The sequence below is a fragment of the Mixophyes fleayi genome, chromosome 7 (assembly GCF_038048845.1).
Source record: "Mixophyes fleayi isolate aMixFle1 chromosome 7, aMixFle1.hap1, whole genome shotgun sequence".
Classification (NCBI taxonomy): domain Eukaryota; kingdom Metazoa; phylum Chordata; class Amphibia; order Anura; family Limnodynastidae; genus Mixophyes; species Mixophyes fleayi.
In genome coordinates this window covers 92397036-92412685 of record NC_134408.1, presented here as the reverse complement: position 1 = coordinate 92412685, position 15650 = coordinate 92397036, and the positions used below count along the sequence as shown (strand labels likewise).

The window sequence follows — 15650 nt, the reverse complement described above, 5'->3', positions numbered from 1 at the left end:
AAAAAGGGCAGGCGGACACCCTAGAGAGGAGGGAGAGAGATCAGGAGAGGAGAGGTATAGTTGAGTGTCGTCAGCGTAAAGGTGGTAGCTGAAGCCGAAGGAGCTGATGAGTTCACCTAGGGAGGAGGTGTGTAGAGAGAAGAGTAAGGGTCCCAGAACAGAGCCCTGAGGGACCCCGACTGGAAGGATGTGTGAGGACACCGGGGTTATTACCAAAGCTCTCTAGATACCCGGTCCTCTAGGTTCACAGGTCACACAGGTAAGGAGACAGGAAAGAAATAATAATCCCTTTTATTAAACAAAGTGCACACACTTAGTAAAATACAACAGTGCTCCCCAAGGAGAAACTTGTTCCCCCCGCCAAATATATCAAGTGTCAGAAAATCACCAGTGCAAGTAAAACTCCCCAACAAAATCCCCAGCAGGTTACCTCCAAGCACAGAGTCCTAGCAGGCCCAAACTCCTGGTAATAAAATCCACAGCTGACAATCCAAGTGGGCCAGGGTTTCTGATCCTTAAGGTGGGTCTGTGTATCTTGCTGATCCCAGCCGCTCGGCCAACTCTCCACCAGCTTGGTGGGACCCTGGGTATCAGTCTCCCTACGGATGTAGGCTCACCAATTCCCCAGAATCTGCGAGTGTCTCCCGATGGAGTGGTAACAGAATCAGTCCTAGAGGTACACTGTCCGATCTCTGTCAAGAAGCTCCTGCCTCAAGCATTCCTTTAAGGCCCTGCGAGAATACGGTTACTCTCTAACAGGTCCTTGCTGTCTCCAGATTCTCCAACAACACTCCCATCCCCCAGACAGCTCCTTTTTGGTCCCTTCTCACCACCCCCCCCCCACTCACTGTCCTCTTGTGATTGGTGGTGTGAAGAGTTTGGGTGGTAACCGGGGTGGAAATAGTGCATGACATCAGTGGTCACCCCTTGCTGTGATGGTGCCATTCAGACTGTGTTGCAGACTTGCTAGAACAATAGTTAGCAAACAGGGAGAGACCCCCTACTGATTTTAGATAAGGTCCTGACCCTCCTTTTTTTAACCCGTTCCACTACTTTTTGATGTCACAGGGTCCACAGCTGATTCACACTTCCTGTGAGCTGCCTCTCCCCTCCCTCTCTGGACACCACAGTAATAACAGATCTGGCCACCGGGCGGCATTTAATAACAGAGTGGGCCATGGTTGTTCAATTGGCCCACTGAGGACAGACCGGGTTGGCACGATATTCTCAATATAAGGCCCGGGTCTGTCACATACCTCCCCCTTATTAAATCAAGGGGACAGTTGGAGTCTGGTGGTCGGGCTCCAGATGTTCTCCTTGGCACGGTGGGTTCCTTAATGAAGGGTTCTCCTCCTCTCTTCTGGAGAGTCCGTCCGCATTTGAGTGGTCTTTTCCCTTTTTGTGCGAGATAGTAAAGTTATAACCTTGTAATGCTAAACTCCACCGTAATAACCTCCCATTTTCCCCAGCAGATCTTTGTAACCAGTAAAGGGGGTTGTGGTCTGTAATTACTGTGAACTCTTGCCCATAAATGTAGGGTTGTAATTTCTTTAGGGCCCACACTATGGCCAGGCATTCTTTTTCAATGGTGGCATAGGCTACCTCTCTATCCACCAGCTTTCGGGATAAATAAACTACTGGGTGCTCATGCCCATCCTCCCCCACTTGGCTGAGCACAGCACCGAGTCCACACCCTGAAGCATCTGTCTGTACCAGAAATCGTTTCTTGAAGTCTGGGGCTGCTAACACTGGGGACTGGGTCAATGCTGCCTTCAGAGCGTCAAAGGCTCCCTCGCACTCTGGGGTCCATTCTATACGTCTAGAGTATTTTTTCTTTGTCAAGTCAGTCAGGGGCCTGGCAACAGTGCTATACTGCGGCACAAATTTTCTGTAGTACCCTGCGATCCCGAGGAACGCTCGTACTTGCTTTTGGTTGGTGGGTCGGGGCCACTGAACAATGGCTTCTACTTTTGCCGGTTCAGGTCGTATGATTCCCCCACCAACACGGTGCCCCAAGTATTGCACTTCTACCATGCCCATGAAGCATTTGTCTGGGCGAATGGTCAACCCTGCCTGCCTGATTCTCCTCAGGACCTCTGACACCTGCACTAAGTGATCCTCCCACGTCTGGCTGAAGATGGCAATGTCATCTAAGTAAGCCTGGGCAAATTCCTGACACCCCCCCAACAGGTCATCAACCATCCGTTGGAATGTGGCTGGAGCATTTTTCATCCCAAACGGCATTGTCGTACATTCAAACAATCCCAGTGGGGTTATAAAGGCTGACCGCTCCTGAGCCTCGGGGGTGAGGGGAATTTGCCAATAGCCCTTACTCAGATCCAAAGTTGACACAAACTTGGCTGCCCCTAGCCTGTCTAGTAGCTCATCTATTCGGGCCATGGGATAAGCATCAGTGGTGGTGACCTCATTTAGTTTACGGTAGTCCACGCAGAAGCGGGTGGTCCCATCCTTCTTCGGGACCAATACCACCCCTGCAGCCCATGGACTATTTGACTTCTTAATTACTCCTAAGGCCAGCATTTCCTCTATCTCCTTCCGTACTTGGGCCAGTACAGCGGGGGTCATGCGGTATGCTACCTGCCTTATGGGCTTCTCCTCCCCCGTGTCTACATGGTGGGTGGCTAGGTGGGTACGACCGGGCTTACAGGTAAATTGGGCCTGCTCCTTCTCCAGTACCTCCCTCATTTCCTGCCTCTGTCCCTCTCCTAGCTGCGTCCCCACTGTCACTGTCTCCACCCCCTTTTCCTCTCTCACCTCCCCTATCATCTCCAGTAGGGGGTCTACCTCTGTGGGACCCATGGGGGGACAACACACCACCATTGCTGCCACTTGCCGTTCCACATAACCTTTTAGTCGATTGATGTGGAAGGTTTTCAGCCAGGTTTCCTCATCATCCAGCGCTACTACATAGTTAACCGGCCCTACCTGCCTCACCACTTTGTATGGGCCATCCCAGGTGGCTTGAAGTTTATTCCGTCTCATTGGGATTAGCACCATCACCTTCTGTCCTGCGTTCAGCTTCCTATCCTGAGCGTGGGCATCGTACCACTCTTTTTGTCTTGCCTGGGCTCCTTTTAAATGGCCTTGCGCCAGCTGCGCTACTCTCTTCATCCTCTCCCTCATCTTCTCTACATATTTAAGGATAGGCTGCTCATTGGCCTGGAATGTTCCTTCCCAGCTCTCTCTAACCAGGTCTAGGGGGCCTCGTACCCTCCGGCCATACAGAAGTTCGAAAGGAGAGTATCCGGTGGACTCCTGGGGTACTTCCCTGTATGCAAACAGGAGCTGCTGCAGGGCCCTGTCCCAGTCTCTCCCTTCAGACTGTACATATGCCTTCAGGAGGTGTTTCAGCGTTCCATTGAAACGCTCACATAACCCATTGGTCTGGGGATGGTACGGGGTGGTTCGTAGGGGCTTAATGCCCCACTTTTCCCATAGGGTCTGGACTAGGTCCCCTTGGAATTGGGTCCCCTGGTCAGTAACCACTTCCCTGGGATATCCTACCCGGCTGAAAATGTCCACCAGAGCCTGGGCCACATGCTCTGCGTCTATGGACGACAGGGCTACTGCCTCTGGGTATCTGGTGGCAAAGTCCACCAGGGTGAGGATGAATCTTTTTCCGGTGTAACTGGGGATGGCTAATGGACCTACGATATCTATAGCCACCCGGGCAAAGGGCTCCTCAATTATAGGCAGGGATTGTAGTGGAACTTTCTTAGGGGCTCTCCCTATTCTCTGACAGGTGTCACAGGAGGCTTTGTAACGTTTCACATCCTGGGTGACTTGAGGCCAGAAAAAAGTCCGCAACAACCGGGCCAACGTTTTTCTGGTCCCAAAGTGCCCCGCTGCTGGAATGTCATGGGCCAGCGCTAATAAATGGGTCCGGTAAGCCCATGGTACTACCAACTGCTTCACTTCTGTCCCTGGGTCTTGATCTAGGGTGGGGGTGACTACCCTATATAACAGTCCTTTGTCCCACACTACTTTACTGCCTGCCACTTCCCCTCCCCCAGCGTCTGCTGCACTCCTCAGTTTGGCTAGGGATGGGTCAGTCTGTTGGGCCTTCCTAAATTCCCTTCTGTCCTCCTCCCCCAAATCAATTTCTGGTACAACATCAGATATTTCTGGGTTACTCACCAACGGTGCTGCCTCTGGCTCCTTGGTTCTGGTTGCCGGGGTTAATCTTGGTGGTCTCCTTGGCGTTGCGGCTTCTTGTGCTGCTGTGGCTTGTGCTCGGCTCTGGCTGCGGGTCACAGCTTGCACAAAGTGAGTGACCAATCCCTGGCCCAAATCATTCCCCAAAATCACTTTTGCTGGTAGTCCATCCAGAATGCCCACCTCCACCATTCCAAATCCCGCCCCCCAATCCAAATGTACCCGGGCCACCTGAATATCTGCAAGATGGCCCCCCACCGTGGAAATCCGGACCTGCTGTCCCTCCATTACTTGGGATCTTTTAATTATATCAGGCTCCACCAGGGTCAGGGATGCTCCTGAGTCTCTCAACCCCTGGACCTTGCAGTCCCCCACCCACACGTCCTGTAGATGACCCTGCATATTCCTAGGGCTCTGCCTCCCCTTCCCCAAAATCAGGTTCACCACATACACCCCGTCCCTTGCCTCTGGCACATCAGGACAGGGTGGCTCGGCCTCAATGCCGATTTCAAAATCTCCTGGGGCATACTGTACAGCGGCCACTGGTGCAGCTCTGGCTCCTGGGATCGGACTTCTGGTACGGGGGCAATCTCTCTGGAAGTGCCCCACCTGGTTGCACCGAAAGCACCTCTTTGGATTCAGGTCCCAGGGTCTGGATCGGGCTGGTTCATCTCTTGGATTCCGGGCAGAGTTCTCTCTAATAAAGGGGGCTCCCGGTGTCACTAGACCTGCTGGAATTGTTCGGCTCCCCCTCCCTGCAGCTGCTTGACTAGGCATACTAGGGGCTCTCCATCTTGGTCGACTCACCACATACTCATCAGCTAGCCCTGCTGCCTCCTCCAGGGTCTCAGGTTTTCTGTCCGCCAGCCATTCCCGGATCTCTGGGGCCATTTTTAGAGTCAGCTGCTCCAGCATAATGAGCTCTTTAATTTGCTTAGCGGAGCGGGCCCCTTTCCCTTCCATCCATTTCTCGCAGGCCCTCTGTAGCTGGCTGGCAAATTCCTGGTGCGACTGTGACCCTCCTTTATTCAAAGTCCTGAACTTGTATCTGTAGGTCTCTGCATTTAACTGGAATTTTACCATCAGTGCCTTTTTCACTGTACCATAATCCCCACATTCGTGAGGGCTTAGAGCCTGGTAAGCTTCCAGCGCTCTCCCAGTCAGGCTGGGTCCCAGATATTTGGACCACTCTTCCTCCTCAATCCCATGGACTCCCATCAAGTTTTCAAAAACCTGGAGATGGGTATCAATGTCTGTGTCTGCCTCTTTAAAAATTGGGACTCCACTATATCCCAGCTGAGGTCTCAACCGGGCCTCTCCCCGACCTTCTACTCTCTGAATCTGGGGTACCTCATATGCTACCCCCAACATTGCTTGGAGTACGGCTGCCCTTTCATGCAGGGTTGCCCTTTCCCCCAGTGCTGTCAGCCAATCTTGCAGCACTGCTGGAGTGCCGGACGGTGGTCTGGGTTGTGTCCCACTAGGGGGTCTCTGTGGCTGGTCTTTGGCCTCCTCCTCTTCCACCTCTGACTCTTCCATCTCCTCAGGGTGGGCCTTTTCCCATTTCATTAGTTTGGCCACCAGAACTTCACGCACGTCTGTGTCATCAAAGTCCACCCCTTTGGTTCTGCAGAACCCCTGCAAGTGTTGTTTCCTTGCTTTCATATAGAATCTCTCTGTGGCTTTTAAGCTGATCTGCTCTGCTTCTGTGGCCATTCCTGCTGACTTCCTAGCTAGGGTTTTTTTTTTTTTTTTTTTTACTAACACTGGTGCTGACAGACTGTTGCCTTGTGTCCTTACAGAGCCTGACCGTATCTGGATACGAGTCCCTGCGCTCTACCCAAACGTTGGGACTGTGTGATCCCACTGCTGCCACCAAAATTGTGAGGACACCGGGGTTATTACCAAAGCTCTCTAGATACCCGGTCCTCTAGGTTCACAGGTCACACAGGTAAGGAGACAGGAAAGAAATAATAATCCCTTTTATTAAACAAAGTGCACACACTTAGTAAAATACAACAGTGCTCCCCAAGGAGAAACTTGTTCCCCCCGCCAAATATATCAAGTGTCAGAAAATCACCAGTGCAAGTAAAACTCCCCAACAAAATCCCCAGCAGGTTACCTCCAAGCACAGAGTCCTAGCAGGCCCAAACTCCTGGTAATAAAATCCACAGCTGACAATCCAAGTGGGCCAGGGTTTCTGATCCTTAAGGTGGGTCTGTGTATCTTGCTGATCCCAGCCGCTCGGCCAACTCTCCACCAGCTTGGTGGGACCCTGGGTATCAGTCTCCCTACGGATGTAGGCTCACCAATTCCCCAGAATCTGCGAGTGTCTCCCGATGGAGTGGTAACAGAATCAGTCCTAGAGGTACACTGTCCGATCTCTGTCAAGAAGCTCCTGCCTCAAGCATTCCTTTAAGGCCCTGCGAGAATACGGTTACTCTCTAACAGGTCCTTGCTGTCTCCAGATTCTCCAACAACACTCCCATCCCCCAGACAGCTCCTTTTTGGTCCCTTCTCACCACCCCCCCCCACTCACTGTCCTCTTGTGATTGGTGGTGTGAAGAGTTTGGGTGGTAACCGGGGTGGAAATAGTGCATGACATCAGTGGTCACCCCTTGCTGTGATGGTGCCATTCAGACTGTGTTGCAGACTTGCTAGAACAATAGTTAGCAAACAGGGAGAGACCCCCTACTGATTTTAGATAAGGTCCTGACCCTCCTTTTTTTAACCCGTTCCACTACTTTTTGATGTCACAGGGTCCACAGCTGATTCACACTTCCTGTGAGCTGCCTCTCCCCTCCCTCTCTGGACACCACAGTAATAACAGATCTGGCCACCGGGCGGCATTTAATAACAGAGTGGGCCATGGTTGTTCAATTGGCCCACTGAGGACAGACCGGGTTGGCACGATATTCTCAATATAAGGCCCGGGTCTGTCACAGGATGGATGGGGGGGAGAGAGACCCAGAGGTGGTGACAGAGAAGGATCGGTGAGTAAGGTAAGAGGTGAACCAGGACAGGACTGGGCCGGAGAGGCCTAAAGACTGGAGGGTGTGAAGGAGGAGGGGATGGTCAACGGTGTCAAAGGCTGCAGAGAGGTCAAGGAGGATGAGAAGGGAGAAGTGGCCCCTGGCTTTAGCAGAGAGGAGGTCATTGGTGACTTTAGCCAGGGCAGTTTCAGTGGAGTGGAGGGGGCGGAAACCAGACTGGAGAGGATCAAGGAGGGAGTATTCAGAAAGGTAGGAGGTGAGACGGCTGCAGACGAGCCTCTCGAGAATTTTGGAGGCAAAAGGGAGAAGAGATATGGGGCGATAGTTCGAGAGAGAAGTGGGGTCGAGATTAGGTTTCTTAAGAATGGGGGATACGAGAGCATGTTTGAAGGAGGAGGGGAAGATGCCAGTGGAGAGGGAGAGATTAAAGAGGTGAGCGAGGTGGTAGCAGGTGGTGGGGGAAAGGGAGCGAAGAAGGTGGGAGGGGATGGGATCTAGGGGACAGGTAGTGGGGGGAGGGAGGATGAAATGAAAGAGTGGACTTCCTCGCCGGTGGTGGGACGGAAGGAGTGGAGGGGAAGGTGGTTGGGGGAGGAGGACAGAAGAGTGGGAGGGGTGGAAGAGAGAGTGGAGGAGGAGATTTCAAGTCGGATGGCCTCGATTTTAGAGGAGAAGAAGGAGGCGAAATCGGAGGCAGTCAGGGAGGAGGGAGGGGGGGGAGGGGAGGGGGCCAGGAGAGTGCTGAAGGTGGCAAAGAGGCGGCGGGGGTTAGAGGACTGGGAAGAGATGAGGGATTTAAAGAAAGATTGTTTAGCGAATGAGAGGGCAGAGCTGTTGGATGAAAGGATGAATTTAAAGTGGAGGAAGTCAGCCAGGGAGCGGGATTTTCTCCAGTGACGTTCGGCGGAACGGGAGCATTAATTTCCTCCACTATCTCGATCAGAGATAGTCCTGCAGTCCAGAAATATATGTACCAGAGATTAAACTACTTTCACTGTTCCTGCAGTCCAGAAATATTAGTACCAGAGATTAAACTACGTTCACTGTTCCTGCAGTCCAGAAATATTAGTACCAGAGATTAAACTACATTCACTGTTCCTGCAGTCCAGAAATATTAGTACCAGAGATTAAACTACGTTCACTGTTCCTGATTGGTTTGTTAAAGTGCGAATGTCCTATTTCAACAACATCAGGGTGGGTGGGAGGGCCCAAGGACAATTCCATCTTGCACCTCTAGCAAACTCTTGCAAACTGCCATCCTGTCTGCCACTGCAGTGCCACTCCTAGATGGGCCACGTGTTTGTGCGGCCCACTTGTGTCGCTTAGCTTAGACATCCAGCTACCTCGGTGCAACCTTTTGGACTAAAAACAATATTGTGAGGTGTGATGTGTTCAGAATAGACTGGAAATTAGTGGAAATGAATGTTATTGAGGTTAATAATAGTGAAAAAAAACCAAAAATATGGATTTTAGCACTTTTTATGCTTTTTTTAAAAAAAATCAGAATCCAAAATCAGAACCAAAACCTTTAGTGGGATGTTTTGGCAAAACCAATCAGAACCCAAAACCTCAAGCTAATCAGAACCCAAAACCCAAAACACCAAAAGTGGCCGGTGCACACCCCTAGTGTAAATAAAGCTGGAAAATGTTGGATTTAAATTTCCATGGTGTAATGTGACAAAAAGCTAATTATTTTGACAGGGCATGATGATTTTCTACAAGCACTGTATCACATACCTGCCTACTGTCCCGAAATTCCCTGGGGAGTCCCGGAAGAGTAGGCAAAACTCACGAAATTTGGTGAAGTTAACGGCAGTAAATGGAGGGGGCGGGGCTTAATCCCGTTATTAAGCCCCGTCCCCTCCATTCAATGCCGTGAATTTCGGCTTTTTAAGCGGGGCTATGGTGAAATGTCACCACGCCCTCCTCCTGCCCCATGTCACATGACTTCTCCCCGTCTCCCCGGGATCTTCCGGGGGAGGAATCTTAAAAGTGGGCATCTATGCTGTATCATCATATCAAGAAAATAGTAATAAGTATAGCAATAGGTAATATTAGAAGACAGTGGCACAATAATAATAGTTTCAAAATACGTTTTTAAAGGAATGAAAGAAATGTTTAAAACCCCAGACAATAGTACATCCTCCTTGGCAGCCTTTACACAGAGATACCCTGCAAAAACTGTTCGACACAGGCACATGCAGCTCCTCCTATGCATCACAGCACTGGGGTCATGAGTTCAATTCCTGACCAAGGCCTTATTTGTGCGGAGTGTGTATGCTTGTTGCTCTTCATTGCAGAGAAATTAAGGAGATTTTTTGCTCTTTATTGCAATTATTTGGTATATAAAGCATCCTGTATATATTAATATTATATATTAATAAGTGCTCTACAGTGGATATTTATGGAGTAGCAGCATTTTAATAGGCAATCAGGCACAGAAAAAGCATGCAGGACACAATCTAATTCCCATAAGACTGCCCAGGGCCCATAGTAGTTGCATTTTGCAACTATTTGTCAAAAATTATTTATAAAGTACCAGCATACTCCGTAGTACTTTGCAACTGTAAGGGTTGATCACTTTTAAACAGAACAGTAGTTTATCTTAAGTTCCACATTAAATCTATCTGGCACATGAACGTATTTGTTTTCTTTTTTATTTAAATGTTTCCAGTTTACTTCAATACATACATTATCAATATCAAAAGCACTGCACCTGACTTCTTACATAAGAATGTCCTCTTCATGTTAGGTTTGCCCCACATATAATATTTATCTTCTCATGTCTCCAGAGACTTCCGAATTCAGGGTAATTCTCATGGACTCAGACCACCCTTCGAGATCCCGCATCACCTCTTGTAAAGAGGGCTGGATGGACGCATGACGACGAGATTTCAGTCATCATGGTCACATGGCCAAGCTACATGACATGTTCGAAGTGGGGGCCCAAGATGTGACATTATTGCATAGTGGGGTTCAGGACTGTAATGACGTGAATAGAGTTGTTACACCCCCCACACTTGCCCATTGGACCTCTTCTCCAGGAGATCCCAAAAAGTATGCAAGTAGGACACATTTACTGAAAAATATAGAGCAGACACTCAAGTGTATTTGTTTGTGTGTTACCAATGGTCGAAGTGAAAATTTCTAAAACAAAGTTTAGAAGTGGGTAATGTAGTACAAACATGAGAAATGCTTTGTTCACTCTGATGTGCCGGGGAAAGGTCTTTTCAGCAGTTTCAGCTGAGTTAAGATTTGGCTTACAACCTGTGCCTAATACAGACAGAGTTATATCAGACAGCATCCATTTTTCTTGAGACCACAATGCACCAAGGTCTGTGTGACAATTGATTACCATGCTATTTGCAAAGAATTTTGTCTCCAAGTGGTGAGCTACTCGGGCAATGGGGAGAAATGCAAGGATGACATACCACCCGCACTGTGTTACATATATTGTGTATAGTATAACTTCACATTGTACATTTTAGACTTTGCAAATGATACCATAAAATGTACAAAGAACTGCAGTTTTGCTAGCTTTTATGTTCATTACAGTACACTAAGTAAAATGCACAACATTCCCAATACATGAGAGCCATATTGTGTCTAATAAACTAGTCATATTAAACTGACCATAATGGATGGTTTTTCTCCCTGTCATTTATCCACATTTAAAAATGGTTATCCAATATCTCTCCTTTATGCATTGTTACATGGGAAACAGAACAAATAGGATGGCAAATAGGTTGGGGGTCCTTCCTCCGGAAAAACTTATCATTTATTTATATAGCACCACTAATTGTGCAGCGCTGTACAGAACACTCACATCAGTCCCTGCCCCATTGGAGCTTACAATCCAAATCTCCTAACATACACACAGACCGAGAGACTAAGGGCAATTTAGTAGCAGCAAATTAACCTACTAGTATGCTTATGTCATCATTACCTGAACCAAGGAGCTGGACCACAGAAGAATATGAATATGGCAATTAAAATTAACAGAGCAGAATGTGCACTCCAGTTCAGTTAGAAGTGGAGAGTGCCAGGCAGCTACATTCAGATGAAACAACTTTGGCTAAAGGCTTCAGGAAAGGGCCGAGGTTCCTGTTCTGGAAGCTAGTCTATGCGTTACATTGATGTTCAGACATAAAGTGGCAAATTCAATTTGATGATTCTCCTAAGCAGTATGTGGACACAGTTCACCTCAATGTATTTGCTCAAATCTCAGCTCATTTTCCCTTGCATCTCACAAGATATGAGAAAAGGAGTGGAGTTTCCTTACTATATTGGCCAGCAATGTGTACAGCTGGACATCGAGGCGATATACAGCAGCGCCTCGTGGCCAATTAAATCCCCCAAGGATGGAAAGCTTGTTGACTTATTTAACTTCAAGTTGAGTGTTATTTGGTAGCAAACAATGTTGCAGGTGACAATGAGCATAAAAACTTCCTCTTGAACTGGTTTTTGCTCACTTTCAAATGTCAAATTAAACTGTAATTACAATCTATTTTATATCTAATTTTGTGGATTTACAATCTAATTTCTGGTGCGATTAATTATACAAACATCAGATTGATTATTGAGTTGTAAGCGGACTTGGTGGTACCAAGACTACATTAAAGTCAAACTATTACCTTGACTGCCAACCCGTACACATCAGTGCTGATGGACCCTCCAGATGGAATGGAATTTGGTACAGATACTGTGCTGGTCCCAGAGATGTAGATATATGACATTGGTATGTTTAGTTCCCGGCTTGCAATCTAGTATAGGGTAAAATAGATTTAGATACATTTAAGGTTTTATATTAATAACAAGGGTCAAAACACTTTTTGTATTGATTCTTTGTCTTCTGTTTTGAAATGGGTGGAGATAGCACACCAGTTACCAAACGAAACACAGGAATTGTCACAGCAGCCCAGTATTCCAGAAGAGTGTTCTGGTCTTGTAGGATACAGTACATTTATTGCCGTTAAATTAGCTAAGTAAAGGCTATATGTGACAGTGCCATGATGTAAAGTAGCAGGAATTAAGCAGAAAGCCAGAAACTGAAACACACACATACACTGCTCCAAAAGCATGAAAACACTATTAAAGCATAGTAAAAAAGTACAAAGTTTCAGGATTTCATATTGTACAAATTTTCAGGTGCATCAGCATACCATGTGTATACATATATATTATACCAAAATCTCTCAAATCAAATTTTAATCCACTTAATACACTTTAGGAGGACATGTCTCCATCAGATGAAGAATCGGTTTGTAGACTATACATGTATATACTGTGTACACATGGTGCATGTACATTCCAAACCAGAGTCTGTTACCCTCTTTTAGCTCATCTACCAGTTAGGTGGCATCCTACTGATGAGGAGCTACTATTAACCCTCAAAACATTGAGAAAACATTTTATTATTATTAATGCAGTATGAAATGTACAGAGTAGTCACCATATCTTGTCTCTTCTGGTTACAGCTGGATTAAACTTCTAAAAGGTCAGGGCTGCACTCAATTTGTGGCGTCCAATACAAACGAAAGAGGCAAGGACACCCCCCTGATCTATAACGTAGGGCATGCTACAGCAACCCCATATTATGCCACACCATAGTGCCCCCAATTGATATTATGCCACACAGTTGTACATCAAGTTCATATTATGGCAAATGAAGTGCCCCCAATTCATATTATGCCACTCAGTGGGCAAGAAATACATTTTTTTCACATTACATTTTAACAACCTTTTCTAGTGGTTCTGCATTTGATTACTTTTTAATCATCCTTCATAACATACATTGCATACATGGAACTATATTAGCCTAATATGCCTGATTATGGTGTCTTAACATGCATAACCAGAGTATACTTAAGAGCATTTAAATGATCATTCATTAATATAAAAAAAAGTTGAATATATAGTGATATCACAACATACAGAACTCTTCAGGAAATCTCGTACCTGCATCACCTTTGTGTGGAGACCCTGCCCCATTTCAACTCCACCATGACTGACCAGAACTTTCCCATCTCTGTAGATATGAACCAAAGCAGCAGCCTGAGTAGAAAGACCCATAACAAGAAAACACATGAATTGATAGGCGTTACATACATACAAATTGCTACAAATTAAAGAAAGTGCCAAATAATATTTTTTGCTCGTTTTTAAGCATCTTTTGGACATTAATTGCCTTGAATATATTCCAGGCACCCCCACCCCTAAACACAAATGTGCAATAAAGTAGGTTTGCATACTTTATTGTAACAAAATACACCATCAATAACATCCATAAACAAAAAAGTACAGCAAATAAAAGTGGATATAAAATACATAGCCTAATTTCTATCGCTAAAAGTCAGCAATATATCTAATGTAGATCCAAGGAGAAATGGAGCCAGCAAGTTGAATTAACAAAACACAGGACACTTTCCTTATAAAATACTATATATCAGAATCCAGCTCTTGTTGCACTGACCTGGTGAAATAGTTTCTCAACAAATCCAACTGTGAATTTGAGAGGTATAATAGCAATTCCTCTCTTTTTCCAGTAGTTTTCCTTGTTGAACGTTTGTGTTTGGACTCTTCTGTTGATGTAAGAAGACTTTTCCATACATTCCTTCCAGCACCGCATCAAATTGGTAGAATCAAACTCTTGCATATAATGTGTCTGACCAATGTCTCTGTACATGTTCTTCTCTCGGACCTAACATACATCACACACGGAGCAAATAACTGACAACCCGTAATTTTCATCCTTCTTATAAATACAAACACCACAGATACAAATGTGCTAAAATATAGATAAATAAGTGAAATCAAAATAAAGAACTGTCCCAAGAAATCATTGCAGTATATTTTGATTATAAGTCAAATTACTGAACATATTGACCTATAAACGTGTGTCATCCAGAATCTAATATTTTCTCTTGTAATGCGTTACTTTACTGTTTACATTGATATGCAACTAATAATCTGCAGACTAACCACTCAAGATTTGTTAGGCACTTCCCAAATCCAAATACTTCTTGACAGACAGGTGTACTTTTCCTTCTCATTACTTGGGAAAACAAGCATTTCCAAGATAGCATTTACTAGAACCTGTCAATTTTAAACATCTACAATTTGCAATGAAACCCCATTCCAGGCATTTTTGCCCTCTCTGGAGTCACTGGCTGCAACGTAGCTAAGAACTATAGGCAGAATAATTTAATCCCAAATGAATAACTGCAGGCTGCTCACTCTAGATGTACATGGGAAATATTTAACACAGTCAAAACTACTAGAAAACTTGATGAATTATGGGAAGGTTGATTGGTTATTTGAATAGATTGTTACCCTGTAGGGCAATCATAGCTAATAAAGAAAATTGAAAAAAAACCCCAAAAGAAAACGATAATTGTTTAGTTGAGCTTTCACCTGGTTGGGAGGTAGTCCGCACTTTACAGCCACAGCATCCATTATAGTCTCTGTGACCAATCCAGTTTGTGGAAAGCCAAAGCCTCGGAAAGCAGTGTTAGAAGGCAGGTTTGTCTTACAAGCCATAGCACGGCAATTCAGGTTAGGAAAACTGTAAGAATTGTCCATCTTAAGTAGACAAATTACCAACACCTGAAAAGGAAAAATAATGTCAAATTGCAGTGTTCATTGGATAGAGTTATTCTCAGATACCATACACAGGACAGGAGAGGGGTCATGTAGAATATTGTCTATCCCACTCTATTACATTTATTTATAGTACATGCATGCCTAGCTGTCATCATCATATATACAAACACTAACTACCACACATTAGCAAATTGCACTTTAAACCACTGCAAAATACAAAACATACTATAATTATATAGCAAAGATCTTGCATTGAAAAAACAGATTTATGTATAATGTGTTACCAGAATAGATTCATCAGGGCTGCATCCTGCATTGGCGTAGAAAGTTACATCAGCTGCTACAACTCTGCCATCATTCATATATCCAACCTGTGACAAGATAACAAAGTTTGGCTGTTAATGACAGAAGTGTCTGCCGGCTACATTTTGTGACCTACAATGACCTTATTAAATCCCACTCACTTTGTAGATCCCTTTGAAAGGATGGCGACCGGCAGTCATTAACATGTCTTCATTGCGCTCTAGAACACACCGAATAGGCCTTTTGGTTCTGAAACAAAAATGCAGAATTTGCATTTAATTAATTTTGTAATTGTGTAGAAGTACAGGTAAGCAAAAGTGGAATGAATATACCATATCAGACATGTATAGGTATATGAAGTGCTATATGTAGTTTAAAATTCTATCAAAATATTTACTTTAAAATTCTGTATATTTTGTAAGTTCTTTTGTCTTCCTGAAGACAGCGAAGTGGTAAAGCGCACTCATCTATTTTCCCACTTCCCTAGTCTGGTACATGTTGTCAACCACCACAGAGCAGAACTACCTCCAAGCTGAGAGACTGCAAATGAGGTAAGCTGGGGGCGACTGATGCACA

General features: G+C 45.6%; 1 protein-coding gene across 1 annotated transcript in view; it reads right to left on the bottom strand.

Annotated features, from left to right (window-relative positions):
- Window positions 1-15650, bottom strand: part of LOC142097880 (aldehyde oxidase 1-like) — a 128749-nt gene that overhangs the window by 19662 nt on the left and 93437 nt on the right. The window contains exons 23-28 of the mRNA XM_075180107.1: window positions 15236-15323; window positions 15056-15142; window positions 14583-14774; window positions 13642-13869; window positions 13128-13223; window positions 11804-11932 (exon numbers count right to left, since the gene is read on the bottom strand). Of these exons, the coding sequence (XP_075036208.1) occupies window positions 11804-11932; window positions 13128-13223; window positions 13642-13869; window positions 14583-14774; window positions 15056-15142; window positions 15236-15323 (820 nt within the window). The remainder of the gene's footprint in view (window positions 1-11803; window positions 11933-13127; window positions 13224-13641; window positions 13870-14582; window positions 14775-15055; window positions 15143-15235; window positions 15324-15650) is intronic.